This window comes from Hyperoodon ampullatus (assembly GCF_949752795.1).
Source record: "Hyperoodon ampullatus genome assembly, chromosome: 7".
NCBI lineage: Eukaryota > Metazoa > Chordata > Mammalia > Artiodactyla > Ziphiidae > Hyperoodon > Hyperoodon ampullatus.
Window position 1 is genome coordinate 57,756,258 of NC_136920.1, and position 19,605 is coordinate 57,775,862.

General features: G+C 51.7%; 1 protein-coding gene across 1 annotated transcript in view; it reads right to left on the minus strand.

Moving 5' to 3' along the window:
• Window positions 1–19,605, minus strand: part of SLCO2B1 (solute carrier organic anion transporter family member 2B1) — a gene marked incomplete at both ends in the record, with an annotated part of 46,875 nt that overhangs the window by 7,088 nt on the left and 20,182 nt on the right. Inside the window, 4 exons of the mRNA XM_079707796.1 lie at window positions 693–858; window positions 2,970–3,327; window positions 7,554–7,656; window positions 19,319–19,509. Coding sequence (XP_079563922.1) covers window positions 693–858; window positions 2,970–3,327; window positions 7,554–7,656; window positions 19,319–19,509 — 818 coding nt within the window. The remainder of the gene's footprint in view (window positions 1–692; window positions 859–2,969; window positions 3,328–7,553; window positions 7,657–19,318; window positions 19,510–19,605) is intronic.

Genomic DNA, 19,605 nt, shown 5'->3' on the forward strand with positions numbered 1-19,605 from the left:
AATGTGATCAGACACAGGTCTGACCCTGTCACTCTCCTGCTTAAAACCCATCCAAGTCTCCGTACTGCTCTCCAGATAAAGGCCCCACTCGTGGCCTGGCATTCAAGGCCCTTCCTCATCTGGGCTTTGCTTTCCCTCCATGAACCCTTATGCTTCTGCTCCAATAATTTCTTTGCAGTTTCTTGAAACACTGTATTTGTGTGTGTGTGTGTGTGTGTGTGTGTGTACCATGTGATGTGCCCTCCCTGCCTGGAAAGCCCTTCCCTAGTTTGCCTGCCCACGCTTGAAGATCCAGCACACATGCCACGTCCCGTGAGGCCTTTTGGGACCCTCCCAGGTGGGATGTATCTCCTTGCATCCTTGTCCGTACTTGTGGGGACCACCTCTCCTGCCTATCACCACCCCTGGAATTCCCGAGTTACTTCCTTCTGCCCCTCCCCTGCATGGACAGCCGGGGCCAGATCTGGTTCACCTCTGTGCTCTGAGCCCTGGCACACGGCTGGGCCCAGGCTGGCAATGAAAGCTTATTGAAAGAATAAAGTTCTACATCTGCCAGCAGAAGGAGACAGATGACACAGACAGAGAGAAGAGCCAGAGTGAGACCATTCAGAGCTGGAAGTGGGGCAGGCGCACAGAGGTGGGGAGGGCAGAGCCCATGGGAGGCAGAGGGAGCGGCCAGAGGCCTGACCCACCTGGCCTTTGTCCGGAGCCTCGTGGACCACCCGGCTCGTGCAGCCTGCGTGGCAGGGCGTGAGGTACTCCACCCGAGCGCTGGAGTCACAGACAGGGTTAAAGTCGTCTGACGGGCAGGAGCAGGGCTCCATGCAGCCTGGAAATAGCTCCAGCCCAGGCTGGGCACTGGTGGGAGAGAAGGTCGGCAAGGTTGGCCTGGCTCTCCCTCCCTCAGACCACGAGCCAGGGCTCCCTCAGCCCTGAAACCTCCCCTGATGGCCATGGTCAGGGATTTCAGCTCCACACAGAGGTTTTACACTGTCAGAGCTGCTCCATGACAGGCAGTGGTGAGCCCCTTGCAGTGGAAGCTACCAGAGGCCTCCAATGGGAGAAGTGGGGAGCAGAGTCTGGACCAGAGGCTCTGAGACCCCCTTCCAGCCCCAAGACCCTACAACTCTTTGAGCCTGCTTCTGCAAACATCTCTGCTCCTCACCTCAATGACCCTTTCTTTTAGGGAACATAAGGTGAATTCTCAGAATTTAGTCTCAGATGAAAAGTGTCTTTATCTCAATGAGCTAGATTGCTTTCTTTTCTGGGAAAATTAGAACTCTATGTGAGGGGCCCAGTCAGAGTACCTGAGTAGCTGTGGGATCTGCAACCTGTTCCTGCCTCTCTCTGGCCTCAGTTTCTCTGTCAGCTCTGCAGGTTCCCCTTCCCATCGCCATCCTGCAGTCTCATGACCTTTCCCTCACTCTCACTGCCCTGTTTGCTGTCTAGGGCACATTTTAGACCCACCTGACTCCCTTCTGGGGGCATGCCCCCAAGTCCCAGGAGGGACTCCGCTCTAGTCTGACCAGGAACAAGGATGCCCAGGGGCAGGAGATCAGAAGAGAGGTGACTCCACCTCTCTGAGCCTTGCTATCCTCATCTGTGAAATGGGGATAATGGTAGGACCCATCCCGGAGACCCCGTGAGGGTTTAATAATACGGAATATGGGAGGAGCTGGACGTGTAGGAGACCCTCAGTTCTCAGCAGCTGTTGGTACTATTAGTTGTTCTGGAGTTTGAGAAATTCTCAGTTTGTTCAGTTGGTCCCCCCTTCTTCAATGAATTATAACCCAAAGCTGAATAAATTGCAAGAATATAGATGAGAACCTGGATGAGATGAGATGTCAGGGTCAAGGTGAGAGGCTTCAGAAGAAGAGACAAATGGGGCATGTGAGGTAGGCTCACTTTTTCCCATTTGCTTTTTTTAAAAATTGTGGTAAAATATTCATTTACTTTTTACTCTAAAAATCATGAAAATGTCCTGGCTCCCTCCTCAGACCAGGGGCTTCATGAGAGCCTGGCTGAAGCCCCACCTTGGTGCCTAGAACAAGGCTCTGCAGACAGAAGGACCCACCCTGGACCTTTGGGAAAAGGAGAAGGGACAGGGAAGGAGGGGAGAGGGAAGGGAGATGGGGGAGAGGTCGGCGAGGTGGGATCTGGGACAGAAGGGGCAAGGGCTGAGCATTTCTGGGCTGAGGCCCCCGTAGTCACACAGAAGGAGCCCCGGGTATGGAAAGTTGGCCTCTGGGTGGAGGGAGGAGATGCCAAGGGAGAGGAGAGAACAGAGCAAGTTGGGGGATTCTAGCTGGGTGTTGGGCCAACCTAAGCCTGGAGCAGTTTCCCAGGAAAAACAAAATCATTCTGGAGAAGAGGCAGCAATGGAACTTCCAACACTCTCTCCAAGACGGTTCCCGGGGGAGAGGGTCTGTGTCTATGGAGGGCTGTGGGCGGGGTGGGGGAAGGAGAAGGGAGATAGGTATCAGAGGCTTTCCCCCTGGAGGGTAGAGGCAGGTGCTGCCCCACAGATGTGGAAAAGAACTCTGGCATTTTAGGGTCATGGAACAGCAGAATTTTAGCTCCCAGCCTCTAAGGACCAAGGATCTCTGAAGTCTCCAGGCCAACTCCTTCCCAGGGCATAAGTCCCCTCTGCAGCACTCCTGATAGGGGCCTTCTTACCTGTGCCATCCACACAAGTGGCCTTGCCCTGCCTCACCTTCCACCCCGCCCCAGGCCTGAGCTGTCCTGCCCACGAAGTCCCATCCCTACCTAGTGGTGTGTGACATCTTCCCTGGAGCCTTCAGGAGACAAGTCCCACTGTTCACAGCTGAGCCAAGCAGGCAGGGGAGGGGAGGGGAGGGGAGATTTGAGGTGGGGGGCGCCCCACTGACCTGGCCTTATCCGGGCCACCCCCTCCCGTGTCCCTGGCACCCTCCTGCAGCTTTTACTCACAGGCTCTTGCACATACTCACCCAGGCTGGTGGTTGATGCCTGCAATCTGGTGGGTAGAGCAGCCCATGAAGAAGAGGGGCGTGCTGAGAAGCAAGCAGAACAGAGCCCCCAGCAGGCAAAGGGTACCGCAGTGCATGGGGCCCAGGCGGAGGCGCTTGACCAGGATACCCCCCACCACGATGCCCACGATGGCCAACGGGATGGTGAGGCAGCCTATGAGCAGGTTGGCATAGGATGCTGTGACAGAGAACTGGCGCTCCAGGAACTTGGGCAGGAAGGTGGCCATGCCTGCCACCATGGACGACGTGCACACCTGGGACAGGACCACCAGCAGGAAGATGGGGTGGCGCAGGGTCCGCAGCATCACCCTGGGAAAGACTGTTGGGGTGAGGGGAGGGAAGGTCAGAGTGGGCTGGCCATGCCACGCGTTTCCATCCCACCCTGCCTGTTGAGTTTGTTCCATTCCTTCCATCCCGTCTCATTCCACTTAATTCTGATGCATTCAGTTCCATCCCATTATATTTGACTCCTTTCCATTTAATAATATTCCAACTTTGAAATTCGGTTGCTTTCCATTCCATTGAGTTAGACTGCATTTTATTCAATTGCATTTCTTTCCACTCAGTTCTACCCAAAATGCGATTCCATGTAGTTCCCTTCTATACCATCCTATTTGATTCTATCTCATTCATCTCATCCCATCTCATATCTTCTGTTCTACTTATTCATCTCATTTTTACCCCCACCCAGTCCTTTCCATCCTGTCCTGCAATAGCTCTTTCCAAGCCAACCCAGGCCTTTGTCTTCCCTTCTGTGTCCCCAACATGGGACAGCGCCCACTCCCCTGATTTCCCCATTCCTAGTTTATGTTTCTCCACAGCACTTTACCTAACATACTACACATTTTACTCATTTAGCCATTTTACTGTCACCCCACCAGAATGTAAGCTTCATTTAGAGCAGGGATTTTTATCTGTTGCGTCAATTGCTGAATCTCCAGAGCCCAGGGTATATAGTAGGCACTCAAAAAGTACTTATGGAATGAGTGAGAGAATGAATGAATGGACACACAGACTAATAGGTGATCAAATAGCAAAATGTTGGAGCAGAATCTAAAACCTCCAGAGAAGGTGGAAGCTGAGCAGGCCTGGTGCTGGGCAGCTTCTTGGAGGTAGGACAGAGGTAGGGTCTGAAGAACGAGAGGATCTGGAGAGGTGGAGGGGAAGGAATTCCTATAGGGGCACAGCCAGGGCAAAAGCATGGAAACAAGAACAGACGAGACGGCTCTGGCTTTGAAGCCCTCCCCTCCCTTGCTGCTTCCTAAACCAATGCCTGTGTACAGGTCTCCCTCGTTGCAAGTCTGCTAAACTGAAGGGCACATGACATTGGGTTGGTCCTGAACTCTGAGCTTCAGGGCCTTCATCAGCAGGGGCAGCTGAGGTGATGGACCAGAAGGCTTTGTGGGACTCTCTCTTCACCAACAACAAAAGAGAAAGACGTGTTTCTGCCCTCAGGAGGCGAGATGAAGTTAGACATAAGGTGTGAAGGAGAGAGGAGAAAAGGCCTTTCTAAGAAGAGGCGTCAGGGCTTCTCTGGTGGTGCTGTGGTTAAGAATCCGCCTGCCAATGCAGGGGACACAGGTTCGATCCCTGCTCCGGGAAGATTCCACATGCCGTGGAGCAACTGAGCCCGTGTGACACAGCCACTGAGCCTGCACTCTGGAGCCCATGAGCCATAACTACTGAGCCCGCGTGCCACAACTACTGAAGCCTGCTTGCCTAGAGCCAGTATTCTGCAACAAGAGAAGCCACCGCAATAAGACTGGGCACCACAACGAAGAGTAGCCTCCGCTCCCTGCAGATAGACAAAAGCCAGAGTGCAGCAGCGAAGACTCAACACAGCCAATAAAAAAAAAAAAAAAAAAAGAGGCACCAGAGGAGCTTTAAACACTTGCCAGGCTGGGCTGGTTGGGGGAGATGGCCATGGGCTCCTCTGGGCCGAGTGGGGGTGAGGGCGGGGCTCCCTTCAGTTCCTGCAGCTGCAGGGCCAGGGAGTTTCTGTCTGTCCTCAGAGCATGGCCGGAGCCAAGCCAGCTGATTCCCTAACCCCCTGGGCCTGGCCCAGTGGCCAAGAACTGTTTCCTTGGGCAGGGTGGCTGGGAGCTGGGGCTGTGGAGTTCCCCCTCTTCCAGTCCCAGGCCTTTCTCCTGTCCTCAGTTCCTTGCCACACACGCAGTGCACTCAGCAGCACTTGGAGTGGGGAGGGAGTGACGCCAGGCCTTCACCCCAGCGAGCTGCTCCAGCTTCCCTCCCTCCTTGAGCTGTCCTGGCCAGGAGTAGCCTGGGCTTGGCCCAAGCTGTACGGGTGACCTCATGGTGCAGGTAGGGCCAAGAGAGGTCAGGGACTCTCCCAACTTCATCTAGGAAGGTCTGGGCCAGGCCAGGAGTTGCTGGGAGCTTCCTGGCTCCTCGTGTAAGGGTCGTTGTCCCTTCTATCCCTCCACTCCCACCCCATCCTGCGTTCCTGTGCCTCTGGCTGCCTGACTCAAGAGGGCTCCGTCTCATGGACTGTTTCCATCCCATTCTTCTGTGCTCATCACTGCAGTACACTTTGTCCCCATTCTCTCTCTCTCTTCAGCATATGCAACCTATACCTAGAACAGATGGAAAATTCCTGGAGGGCAGGGCTATGCCTTTAGTTTAGACAAGGATGCCTGAAGGGGAATTCCAGGGCTGTCTCTAGCTCAGAGACTTTCTTTCCCACTAGACAGGGGCTTCCCTTAGGTCAGCACAATGTCTCCTCCCATCAGACAAGCCAGGGCCTCTGTCCACTGAGAGACTATGTCTCCCTTATCAGACAGGGGCCTCCTCCAGCAAAGAAGCCAGGTCTCCTCCATTAGACAAGTTCTCCCTCCATTCAGGGGCTATGTACCCTCCATCAGACACGGACCTGTGTCTCTCCCATCAAACAGGGCCTCTCCCAGCTCAGGGACTATGTCTCCCCCATCAGATAGCCTTTCCTTAGCTCAGAGACTGTCTTCCCCTGAATTTAGGACTCCTCCAGCAGAAGGACCATGTTTCCTCCTCCCTCTGCCTCCCCACTGGTCCTAGGTGGTCAAGGCCAAGCCTTTGGATCAGACTGGCACCTCTGGAGCTCAGCAGAAAGCCCAGAAGCCAGGGTGGCTGACCAGCCACAGGGCCTGTGCCGGCCGTGCCTTGATCTCCCCTAGGATCATGTAGGAGCTGAAACCATCAGAGATAATCTGGCCCAGGACACCTGCTCCAGGATCCAATTTCAGCGACTGGCCCCAGCTTTCCTCTGGGCTGAAGCCAAAGCAATGATTAACAAGCTCTTCCATGGAACAGCACACTAGGGCCTTCTAGCAGCTGGGGGTGATCTGAGGTTAGGGAGCCTAAGCCCTTGCCTCTAGGCCCAGCCTCTTGGGTTCCAGGCCCCCCTTTCCCTGAGAGTACTGGAGAACCAGGGGCTAGATCACTGGCACCTCAGCATCAAAACTTAACCCCCAAGAAGTGGGCCTAGTTAACTTCCTATTGCAAAATTCCTTGGGGATGGGGGTGGTTCAAGCAAACCCTGTGGTTTTCACCCTCCTAAACCACAGGCAACTCAATTTACTGTCCTGGGATATGGTCAGAATTATAACAGGAGGGCAGGGGTGATGACTGAAAGAATAATTGTATCATATCAATACAAGCACAGTTTTTAAATCCATATAAAGGACCTTCCATTCATCATCCCATTTGAGTCTCCTAACAGTCCTTGAGAGAGGCAGTCAGAGCAAGGATTACTGACCCGGTCCTTCAGATGAGGAAACTCTGGTTAGAGGAGGAAAGTAACTTGTAAAAGATCATGCGCTGGTCAGTGTCAGGGGCAGGCCTCGAAACCAGGTCTTCTGACTTGCTGTCCAGTGCTCTGGCACACCACAGGCACTCAGTTTGTGGGATCAGACTCCTTAGAAAGGATGACGTGGTCACAACATGGACCCTGGTTATTGATCAATTTAGTTCATAGTCTCAGGGTCAGAGTGATATGGATCTCACGTCTCACTGTACAGATGGAGAAACTGAGGCCCAGAGAGGAGCAAGGGCCCAGGGCAAAAGCCCAGATTTCTGGACTTCAGCCCAGAGCTCCTTTGGCCCACGCCACAGCCAAGGACTTTAATAAAAATAAATATTTACTGCGAGCCTCCTGTTTGCAGGCTCCATGGTGGGAGGAGAAGAAGGGTCACAGATGAGCCAGCACAGGCCCTGAGCCTCAGGAGCTCACTGCTTGGTAGAAGGGTTGGACAGTACAGATCTGAGCTGACACGGGAGTCCTGAGGTTCGGAGAGCCTAGAGGAGAGAGAGCCAGGCTGGGGGAAGGACAGAGTGGTTTGACCTAGAGGGACAAGAAAGATTTTAATAGGTAGCGATAAAAAAATGATGTTCCAGGCAAAGGGGACCCTTTGAGCAAAGACTGACAAGGAATGTATGGTGCTCATGAAGGACCTGTAGATGTGGAAGGTGAATCAAGAAAGGCAGGAAGGGCTGGATTCTGGACAGTCCTATGTGCCCCTCTGGCCCCACCTCTGGCCTCAGCTCACTTACCTTTGATAAACTGGATCACAGTCAAGTCTGGGGCAATCTGGGCTGGGCCATCCTTCTTCTCTGGGGACTCCCCAGGGCTCCACTCAGAGGAGGCATCCTCAGCCTGGGAAGACACATGGCCCAGGGCAGTCAGCTGGATGCCAGGCATTCTGCTCACAGATGCTACGGGCTGGGGAAGGGAGCTCTGGGAGAGGAGAGGGCAGGGGTCTGTCACTGCCAGCAGCGTCCCATGTGCTCTTGTAGATACTTAAGTGGTTTTTGAAAAAATGGATGAAATTCCAATGGTTGAACTCTGTCATCACCATTATTAACATCATAATAACCAACATTACCATGAAAATTCCCACCATAACCACCATCGTCATCATTATTCTCATCACCTTAAATATCACCCCCATTCACATCACCAATATCATCATAAATAAACAACCAATATAGTCCTTACTATTTTTTTTTTTTTTTTTTTTTTTTTGCGGTACACGGGCCTCTCACTGTTGTGGCCTCTCACGTTGCAGAGCACAGTCTCCGGACGCGCAGGCTCAGCAGCCATGGCTCACAGGCCCAGCCGCTCCGCAGCATGTGGGATCTTCCCGGACCGGGGCATGAACCCGTGTCCCCTGCATCGGCAGGCGGACTCTCAACCACTGCGCCACCAGGGAAGCCCATTATAGTCCTTACTATTGTCATTGTCTCCGTCAAGGTCACTAATTGCCTGCACAATCTCACAATCGTTATCATATCGTCACTGCCACCTGACTCTTCAGAGTCACCAGCAACAGCATCATTATGAGAATCACTAATATCATTATCGCTGTCTCTCACATCACTGTTATCCCTACCACTGTCTTCACCATCAGCAGCATCACCAACCTCTATCCAAGGTTATCACCACCCCGCTATCTTCAGTTTTGTATCACTCATGGCTGTCATCACTTGGAGAGTCACCATGAGAAGGGGCCTCCAGCGACCATCCTGTTCCATCCTGTCTGCTGCCACAGGAAGGGAACTGGGGTGGGAGAGCCAAGAGGCAACAGCCCCCTCCTCCTTTTGGGTGAATCAGACCACACCCAGAGGGGTTTGCTCAGCCCTGCGACCACTATGAGGAAGCTCATGGCTAGCCTGTAGTGTGCCCCCCACCTAGGTGAGGACAGCCTCTGTGCAACTCCTGAAAAAAAGATCTCTGATCCCAGAAAAGAGAAGACTAGGGGTAATACAGCTATGGTCTTCTGACTGCACCAAAGAGGGTAGGAAATAAGGATAAATAATGGTTAATGGTTACTAAGCACTTACTACCATCCCAGCGCTGTTCTAATGACAAATCCATTAACTCATTGAAACCTCACAGCAACTTTCTGAAGTAGGTACCATTGTAATCCCTATTTTTCAGGAGATAGAAGTGAGACACAGAGAGATGAAGTAACCTGCCTGGTCACACAACTAGTAAGTGGTTTGGCTAGGATTTGAACCCAGACAGCTTGACTCCAGGGCCTGTGTGCATTTGGCTGGTTCACCCTAAGGGCAGGGGGAACCAAGGCCCTGAGTGAACCAGCACTAAGTGTTGGGTACTCTGCCTGCCTTACTCCAATACAGCAGTGCTTTCAGGCAGGTACTATTACTGTACCCATTTTTTATATGAGGAACTAAGTCTTAGAGAAGTTGCTTCTGGCACAGGGTCATTCAAGTATAAGTGATCAAGTGGGGTCTGATTTTCTACATTTTTCTGTGGAGCCTGAGACCAAGATTAGAAGCAACAAGTTCCATGGAGAAAGACTGAAGCCCAATGTGACGAGCAGCTTGGATGAGGCTGCCCTGGGAGGAAGTGAGTTCCCCATCCCTAGGAGCATGCAAGCACAAACTGACTTCGCCCTGGGGTGCTATATACCATGGGGAAGGGTGGGTTGGGCTGGAGAGCTCATCTGAGGTCTCTGGTTCTGCCTCTTCTCTCCCTACAGAGCCTCTGTGAGGTCCCCATAAGCTTCACCCTCTGGCTGGTGTCTGACGCCTTCTCTTCTGTCTCCCATCTTTTTTTTATTTTAAGGGAGCAAATACTGGAGCTCCCCTCATTTCAGAACCTCCATGTGGAACCCCACCCTGGGAGTGCCCTGTTCCAAGCCTCTTCCACCTCACTTCCAGGTGTTGGCTGGCTCAAGGCTGGCCCTGACCCAGCAGGGAAATTCATTCAAACATCCGTTCAAGTGTGTTTGTCCCCCGTGGGCTTCTCCCTTCCTCGTCTCTACTTTTATTCCAGCAGGTACTGGGCTCTGGGTTTCCTGGCCTCAGGGGAGTTTCGTGGCAGGGCAGAAAGTCATGGTTGCAAGGTTTTCCTTTCTGGCTTTTGTTTCCAAAGTCTGATGCCATTGAGAAGATTACTCTGGGTGTTTTGGGGGGTGGGGAGGGGGGCTGTGAGGAGAGGGAGAGGAGAGAGGGGTTCCCTGAGAAGCAGGAAGCCACATAGCCTCTGCGACAGTACCCAAGGAAGCAGTTCACTTCTGGGGGGCAGGCTGCAGAATGACTTAAGGAGGCTGGGTCCCCATACTCCCAACCACATGGAGCTTCTCAGCTCCTAGCACGTTAAGGGGGATCACATGGACCAGGATGGATTGAGACTGATACCTGCTAGGGGTGCGGCGGGGGTGAGGATAGGACCTCCCTGGTGCCTGGACACCCTGTAAGACCTCAGGACCTTTGCTTCACCTTGGTGGGGGAGCCCTGAGAAAGGCTGAAGTTGAATTTCCTACTGAGCCGGGAGGATGGGCATTCAGAGTAGAAGTTAAGTTGATTTTCAGAGAAAAATAACTATCTATCTTATACACACTTAGGGTCTGAGTAAAACCTTGTTCAGTGTCTCTCCCTTGCTGAACTCTGAGCTCTGCAAGAGCAGGGACCACGTTTACCTTGTTCTCTGTTGAAACTCTGATGCCTAGCACAGGGACTGGAGTGAAATAGTGGATGTCTGTGAAACATCTATGAAAAGAAGGAGTGCAAGAGATGGCTCCCACAGGCAGTGGGTGCAGGCAACGCCTGGAAGGAAAATGAGAACATCAACAGGAGATGCTATTGTGCTGGCAGCAAGCTCAGAGATGGCTGCTGGTTCAAGGGCGGGCAAAGGGTCCACACTGAGCCCCCAGGGCCTAGCAGAACGGAGACTCCAGGCATGCCAGGCCACTGGTATGTGGGCTGGTGGCCCCTGCTCCAGCCTCACTGGGACCTGCAAAGGAAGGAGACTTACACGCCACACAGGAGCAAATAAGTTGTGAGGTTAGGTAATGCCGACTAAAACCTGGCACTTGCCGTCTGCCTCTACCTCTACAAGGACTAAATCACAAGCCACTGTGACCGCTGACCTTCAACATCCCCTGAAAGGAGTTCAGGGTGGAGACCAGGAATAAGACACGCTGTGCTCTGGGAAAAACTGGCAGAACAGGCCTTCAGATAGTTAGATATTTTCAGGAGAAGATTTTATGAGCCCAGTTTGTGCATCTCCTCATATCTAGAAAAGCACTAAAATCCTTCATGGTGATGTCTGCTCCCAGCAGCAACCTTCTACAAAAATGTGTACTTGATTGCATGTACCACACCTCCCTCCCCAGCTTCACCAAAATCACATACATACCGACCTTCCCCCCTACCTCTTTGGAGCAGTTTCTCAGAGATATCTGAAATGCTGTCTCCCAGGCTATAGTCCTCATTTTGCCCCAAATAAAACTTAATTCACAACTCTCATGTTGTGCTTTTTTTTTTTCAGTCAACAGTAACTTGCACAACATCACACAACTAGCAAGTGGCAGAACTAAGATCTGAGCTCAAGCCTGCCCGAGTCGAAAACTTACACTTTATCCACCAAGCCTTGTGAATCAGAAGTATGGTGCAGGGCTGGCAGAATTAGGAGGCACCTTCGTGGGGTGATGTGAAGGGGCCTGAAATCTGAGTCTTGTTTCTCTGGATAAGGCACTGTGGGTCTATTATTCATTTATATCTCAGAGCTGTGCTGTCTGATGCAGCCACCAGCCGCATGTGGCCACTGAGCACGGGAACTATGGCTGGTCCAAATTGAGATGGGCCGTAAGTGTAAAATACACATTGCATTTCAAAGACTCGGTATGAAAAAATGGAACGGAAAATATCTCACAATTAGTTTTTTATAGTTATGATATGCTAAAATGAGCATGTTTTAAATATAATGGATTAAAGAAAATTCTTCTTAAAATTAATTTCTTTTCCTTTTGAATGCGGCTACTAGACCATTTAGAACAACATTTGTGGCTCACGTGATATTTCTTTTGGACATGCTGCTTTAAGGAGAATTAGAGAATCTCCTTATTCTGTTCTCAGTCCTAGCCAAGCTGTGAGAGAGCGTGTGGGAAGGTCCAGGGTCCCAGAGCGAGAGGGGTGCTGCCCCAGGAATGGAAGTAAGAAGGGTGGGGATAGATTGACAACTTCCTAGGTTTCCTATCAAGGAGAGGCAGTCTTGCCCTTCCGACAGGCAACATCTTGTGAGTTCCTTGCCTGGGGTTCCTTGTCCCCAAGTAAACAGTAAAAACAACCACAGTGTCATCTGCTGCCACATGTATAACCCTATGTGGTCTACACTGCACTTTCACATCCACCCTGTCATTTAATTCCCACAACAGTCTAGTGTGGGGACTATTACTGCACCTGTTTCACAGAAGAGGAAGCGGAGGCCCCCAAAGGGCAAGTGTCACCCAGGGAGTAGTTGGAAGACTAGGCTTTATTACCACCCCCTGTGCCCATATTGACCTCTGGGCTTTGGGGATGGGAGGGGAGGGACAGACCTTCAGGGGTTGCGGGGTCAGGAGGGCATCCAGGCAGAGGTGAGCTCTGGGATTGGAGAGATAGGAAGGGAATGGTTATTTGAAACAGGGACATATACTAGCAGAAGGGCAGGGGTGGGAAGAGGGGTGTCTGGGAAGTGGGAGAAACTAACTGACGACAGCCAAGAACCTCTCAAGAGCCTCTCGGGACAGAAGCAGGGCGGTTCGGAGGGCCAGGCTGAGGGACTTGGGCTTTCTTCTGTGGGTGCTGGGAACACTGACCTCCAGCCCCTGTCTCTGTGCTCTTCAGAAGTTTCCGCCTCTCTCCCCACATCTGTTTTGAGGACTTCCAACTAATAGTGGGCCCAGAAACAGGAATCATCGAGCCTCTGCTCAGAGTGGGGCTCAGAGTATGACCAATCTGGGCTGTGGTTTCCCCAGGTCAGCAGGTCTGGGCTGAGGGAGACTGTCAGAACTTCCCCTCTCGGGCTGTGTGCTGACTGCTGCAGCCCGTGGGACCTGGGACGCTGTGTGCGGTCCAGCACGAGGAAGGTCCCACTGCCTGTGGGGCCTCAGGGGGCCCAGGAGCTGTCCTTAGAGGAAGCTGGGTTCCTTGAAGGCTCTGGGCAGGGGCTGTGATCCCAGACCCACGGAGCCAGCGCTGACCCTGGTGGGTGATGTGGAACTCTCTGCCAGCCCTCAGTTTCCGTCACATCTGGCCACAGGAAGCAGCCACGGGGATGGGGTTATCTGTTTAACTTCCTATCCTCTATGGGAGGGAGATCATGTCTTCTAGCAGAGGTCCTGGACATCTGAGCTTCTTTGAGGGAGCGGTGTGCTCCTGGCTCTCTTACAATGGGATTCTTGCAACTGGCCGCGCCTCTTTTACCTGTGGCTACCAGAAAGCTCAGGACCAAATAAGTGTTTCAACGAGTGGTCTTGGTCTTGATTGAGTGACTCAGCACAGGCCCTGCGATGGTTCTTCCTGGGCCTGAATCCCAGCTCCACCTTTCACTGGCCATGCCACCAGGTTATTTAATCTCTCTGTAACTCGGTCCCTCGGGAGTAAAATGGGGGTAATAGCTGAACCTATTTCATAGGTGGGTTATAGGGATTAAATGGGCTAATTCATACAAAGGGCTTAGAACAGTGGATGGTACAGAGTAGGCAGTACATGTTGGCCTAATTTCTCACTCTCTTACTAGTACTGTACATGTATTTGGTGTGAGCTGTCTCAAACTTTTTATGGAATATAGTGGAAGTAGGATATAGAAAAGCATCTGAGAAGAATATTGGAAAAAAAGGTAATTTTTCCTTTTAAGAGCTGGCCTAGTCCATGCTAAGAGCAAGCACTCCTGGTTACTGAGCCTGCATGTCAGGTATTGAACCACCCACCTCAACACTTTGCCTCATCTCCTTCTTACAAACCCCCCAAAATATAGATTGTATGCTTATACCCATTTTATAGATTTCAGACTTAGTAAGTGACAGAGTCAGAATTCATACCCAGGTCAGGATGGTGCAGACAAAGCTGCTGTTGGCCTTCCTCGCTGCCACTAAGCGATGCCTCCAACTCAGACACTAAGGAAACACTTACGTGGTGCCTCATGGGCCAGCTCAGCTACCAAACACCTCTTTCCTTTAGCCTCAGTCTCCTCCTCTCTCGTTTGGTGGTATTGGACTAGACCAATGTTTTTAAAACTGGTTTTTGCAACAGAACCCTTTTCCCAAGTGAAATCTCACTCAAAAGACTGGTATAAAAACACTGAAAAGTAGAACTGGTCTGATTGAAGTGTGTGTGTGTGTGTGTGTGTGTGTGTGTGTGTATGTGTGTGTGTGTGTAGGAGAGGAAGGTCCTTAGTCCTGCTGGGGGACCCCAATCTTCAGTCTCCCTATGGTGGCACCCTTTGGGTTCTATGGGGTGCAATTTGAAAACCACTTGAGCAGATCACTCCAAAGGGCCTTCCAGCCCCAGTGTATGAGGAAGCTCTGATCTACACCAGGCCAGGGAGAGGAAGGCTCTCTTCAGCCCTTTGGGGCCAAGACCTGGCCTTGTACAGATGGGTGCAGGGGGAGGTGGTGCTGGCCAAGCTCTGGGCACAACCTTGACCCTCTCTGGGCCTCAATCCCTCTGTCTGAAAGAAGGAGTGGGCGTTGAACTGGGTGATCACACAGGTCCTTCTACCTTAGAGGGCTGAGGTGGGGTGAGGGGGAAGTCACAGGCTTGGGTCACCTGGGATGGGGAAGGAAACAAGAGGGCTCCCAAGCTGGCTGGGAGGGCCCTGGAGGCAGTGCCAGCGAGGGAGAGACTCCAGGCAGAGGGAAGACATGTGTCACCCTGAATCTCACAGGGGCTGCAGTGGGAGCACAAAGTCCCAGGCGAACAGGGGCCTTCCGCCTGGGCAGACCCCAACAGACGGGCCCTAAGTCCTAGGTTTTCAAGGCCATTGCCACTGCCCACTCCTGTCCCCATCCCTGAACATTTTCCCAAAGAAGCACATCAAGGTTAATGACTGGGAGACAATGGATTTCATAGACTCAGGCCAAAATTGTAGCTATTTAGAAATGTGAATTTTGGGAGTCACACAGCATTTGAGGCACAGAATCTTAGAATAATAGAACATAAATACTCGAGAATCTTCAACTACTAGAAACATAGAACTTTAAAACCAGGTAATATTCTAATCCCAGATTCTGGGATATACCCCAGAATAACAGACACTGCGGCTGCTGGGAAATATGACAGAGGCCAGTGGTGCTCAGAGTCTGGGTAGGGACACAGGATCTCCAGGGGATCTGTTCTCAGCCCCTGGTCCAGCCCGAAGGGTAGCTCAGAAGGGCCTAAGGAGAGCACAAGAGGGCTGCTGGCTGAATGGGATCCTACAGCCACAAAGCTATATGGGCCCAGTTGACCTGCTAGGGAGCCCCTAAGAGGCCATCTTTACTCTATGGGCTCTGCAGAGCCATGTGCCAGGAGTCCGGCAGCTTGACAGGACCTTAGAAACTGGCTAATTGTAGACAGGGAGACTGAGGCCTGAGAGAGGTGAGGCCTGCCCTGGTTCACTTCTAGAAAGACGTCTGGGTGGCCACCTGAGCTCTGAGGTCACAGACACATGGACAGAGCCAAAGGCAGGAAGCAGAGCTCCTGCCCCTCCCATGCCAATATGGCCTCCCCTATCCCCCATCCCATAGTCTTCTCTGTGGAGACTATTAATCCCCTCCCCGCTGGCAGAGGACTCTAAGCACTGGCCATGGGAGAAACCTGAGCTGTCATCCAGTCATCCTCCGTTTGTCTGCTCCTGGCCTTCTTGCACTACCTGAGAGCTCCTTGGGGCAAGGGCTGTGGGATACACCCCTCAGTCCTCCTGTAAAAGTGCTCATGTACTGCCCCATACGCAGGGAGCCATTTAAAGGAGACACCAGTGAACCTGCCAGAGCTAGCAGACTTTGTCCCGTCTTCTGCGTATTGTACAGACAGGGAGACGGAGGCCAGAGACCTCTGGGTCACGCAATCCTTATATAATATACCACTATCTCCTGGATACCAGTAAAAGCTGCATTTACTTCTAGGAGGGTATTTAGAGGATCCCTGAGCCTGGGAGGGGGTGCTTGAAGGGACTTCAGAAATAGTTCCCCACTTCACTTTCTCCCCTTGCCTGTTCCTACTCCCGTGGAAGATACACATCCCAGGTATGAGGACCTGGACTTTCTGGCTGCCAATTTTGCCTAACTGGGCCCTTCCTCCTGGTCCATCCCCCTCCCCATCAGTGGCCTGAGTGGGCTGGGCCAGCCCAAGCAACTGCAAGCAGACCCAGCCTAGGCAGCCTCAGGAGGTGGGGGAACAGTTCCTCCCACATCAATATTTATTGCCTGAATGCTGCTGGAAGCAGATCATCATGTTCTCAGCCATCGGTTCTTTTTTAAGAACCTCTCACCACCTTCCCTCCACACTCCCCATCCCCGATGTGCTGAGAGAATGAATCCAGACAGCCAGACAGGTTCACAGCGAGGGAGCCAGGGTTTCAAGTCATCACAGAGACACAGCTCTAAAAATCTGAATCTCTGCATCACAGCAGCTTCGACTCAAGGAATAGTGCATTCTCAGAATCCGAGGCACACAGAATACTGCTCCAGGAATCTAAACTCAGCATCATACACAACAGAACAGAATGGGGAAGTGACTTGCTCAAGGTCACATGACTGACTTATGACTGAGCCCAGCATAGCCGAGGCTCGCCCTTGTTTCTTCCACCTCTTCTACCCCATGGCTCAAGTGGCACTTCTTCTCTGTTCAAATTCAGAACAGAGAAGTGCCCCTTCTCTGTGGCAAGACCCAGCTTGGAGATTACCCATAACTGGCAACCCAGTCTCTTCCCTTCCTTCCTCTGTGATCACCCTTGCTTCTAAGAACTCTCCCCCAAGTTCCAGGAATTTCTTCTCATTCATATTTTGGCGTGAGCTAGGCAGGACCAGAAAGGACCATCTGTGGTTCCAAGCTGTCTTCTTCCCCTGAAACTGGTCTCTCTCCAACGCCTGCCTCGCCTGCCTCTGAACCAGCATCAGCCCTTCGCTGCCTCTGGGATGCCCGTCCCATAGTAGAGCAAGATCCAGGTCTGTGTGGTCCCCTTCCTGCGTGGCTCTTTGGACTCATCCCCACACCCTGCCTTACTGACAATGTACTGGTTCCTGCCTGGACCAACACCACAGCTGTCACATCAATCTCCCTGCCCCCAGCTGCTCTCTGCACACTCCCCTGTCCCTTCCAATCCCTTCTGTTCTTAGCACCTGGTGCTAAAGCCATAGGACTCCCTCCAGGGCTACCCACTGCTCTTGAAGCTGGAAGGCAAGCCTTTTCCTGTTCTGGCCCCTGCTGGCTGTCCCAACAACAATTTTCTTTGGTCCCCCCAACCCCATGTATATAGCCTCTGCTGCAGCAGCGGGTGGGAGATGGGCTGGTGAAGGCAGCCAGGTGTGGTATCAGAATGACTTGGGGTCAAGTCCCAGCTTTTCCAGGCAGAGACATTTTCAGCCCTTCCTCTTAGGCCTAAATTTTCTTGCTCTAAGGATGAGGCACTATCTCACATTACAGCAAACATATTCAAATGCACCAACCTGCAACATTAAATTGAATTATTCTTGCTGCAAAATATTTGACAGGATTTTAAAAAATTGTCCCTTTGAAATTGAATTACTTAGCAACAACTAACTTCCTTAATTTATGACTGCTTGTGATTTCTCAAAATCCTGGCACAGAGGTCCTAAAACTCTTGTAAATAAGGGTGTTAGGAGAATCTTTTGATCTAATATTTAGTCTTTGATCCCGGTTCCTGACACAGAGCTCCTAAGATCGTAATTTCCTGAGTGGCAAGAGCATCTGACACCGAGCCCTGAAATCCTCTGGAATTTCCTGGTGATAGGAACATCTTTTGTTTTAATGAGGTGACTCTGGTGGGCTCCTGGATGAGGGCTGGTCACCAGAAGGACCAAGCCATGATTGGAAGCTTGGAACTTTCAGCCTACCACCGTCCCCTAATTCTGCAGAGAGGAGAGAGAGGCTAAAAGGGAGTTAATAATCCATCATGTGTACATGATGAAGCCTCCATAAAAAATCCCAGTAGTATAGGGTTCAGGGAGCTTCTAGGTTGGAGAACACAGCCAGGTGGGTGATGTACCCAACTCTACAGGGACAGAGCTCCTGTGCTCGGCACCCTCCCAGACCTCACCCTATGTATCTCTTTATCTGGCTGTTCATCTGTATCATTTACCATATCCTTTATTACGTAATAAACTGGTATATGTAAGTCAGTGTTTTCCTGAGTTCTGTGAGCCACTCCAGCAAACAATCAAATCCACAGAAATATTGCGTGGGGACAGGTAAAGGTAAAACAGGAGTATTTTCCCCTTATACTCCCAGACTTGGGAAAAAAGAAAGTCTAATGCACAAATTTTCAGAATGTAATGAAATGTGTATGAGTATTAAAGAAAAGTTAATGAAGCTGACGCTAATGACATACAATTAAGCTTTTATAAGACGTTTCTATTTTGTCTTCTTTTGTATTTTAGAGCCAATTTATTGTTTTTCGGGTCTCGTGTTTTTGTGGGTCCCTGGTAAAAAAACTTAGAGGTCCCTGGACCAGAATCATCTCTCCTGCCCAGTGGCCTCACATGGTCCTGCCTTCTCCTACTACCTGTGACCTTGAGCACATCCTTGCACCTTCTGGGCCTCAGTGTCATCCTCTGAGGAAAGACCATGAGCCGAGTAGCAGAATTCAGTGAGATACCCCTGCAGTACCTCGCCAGTTGTTACTTATCTTAACAACTTCTCTGTCTCTTAAAGAGACTCCGTCCTCAGAGTCTAGACTGTGCCTGGTTTAAGTAAGGGTGGAGACCATGTGCTGAGCCCCAGGGTCCAGACTGACGCCTGGCCCCAGGGAGGCACTCAGTACATGTCTGTCCCCTCACTGTCCCTGAAAAGGCCAGGTTCATTTCTATAGCCAAATCCTTTGCCCAGGCTGTTTCCACACCGAGAATGCCCCTCCCTTTCCTTTCCATGCTTCCACACGTCCTTCATTGTCCAGTTCGACTCCCCTCTCTTTAGAGAAGCCTTCCCAGACCCTCCTGCAAACCCTCCGCCTCCTCCCAGCTCTCGACATTGCTATAGCACGTTCCGAATCTACCAAACACTTTAAGCAACAAGCAGAGAGGTGGTAGGGTAGTGGTTAGAATGAGGGGAGTAGGCTCAGACAGGGTTGGGTTCTAGTTCCAACACTGTCCTTGCTGGTCTCGTGATCTTGGGTAGGTCACTTCCATCTCTGGCCCTCGAGCTCCTCAGCTGTGAGGGGCAGGAAATGCACACTGTGCAGGGACGTCGGGGAGACGGCTTTGTAAGCTGTGACGTGCAGTGCCCAGGAGGGATGGAGTTTCAAGTTATAAAGGAGGACAAGTGGGTTGGGGGTGGAGCCTGGACTAGAGTGGGGCATGGAGGGGGCTTACTTTGCTGACAGGTGGGTCTGAAACTGCCAAGACCTTTCGCCGGAAGCGAAGCTCATGCTTCTCCTTGGGCATCTCCTTGGGGAAGAAGAAGTAGGGGATGGCAGCCAGGGCCACTGTGCCAGCGGAGATGAGAAAGCCCAACCACCAGGCACCCACCCATCGGGGGTCCTTTGAGGTCAGGCTGATGCCACCTAGAAGAGAAGACCATGTGATATTAGGGTCAGGATGGGCTGTCACTTCTTGGCCACCACCCTGGGACTGGCCTCTTGAGACATGAAGTGGCCTGT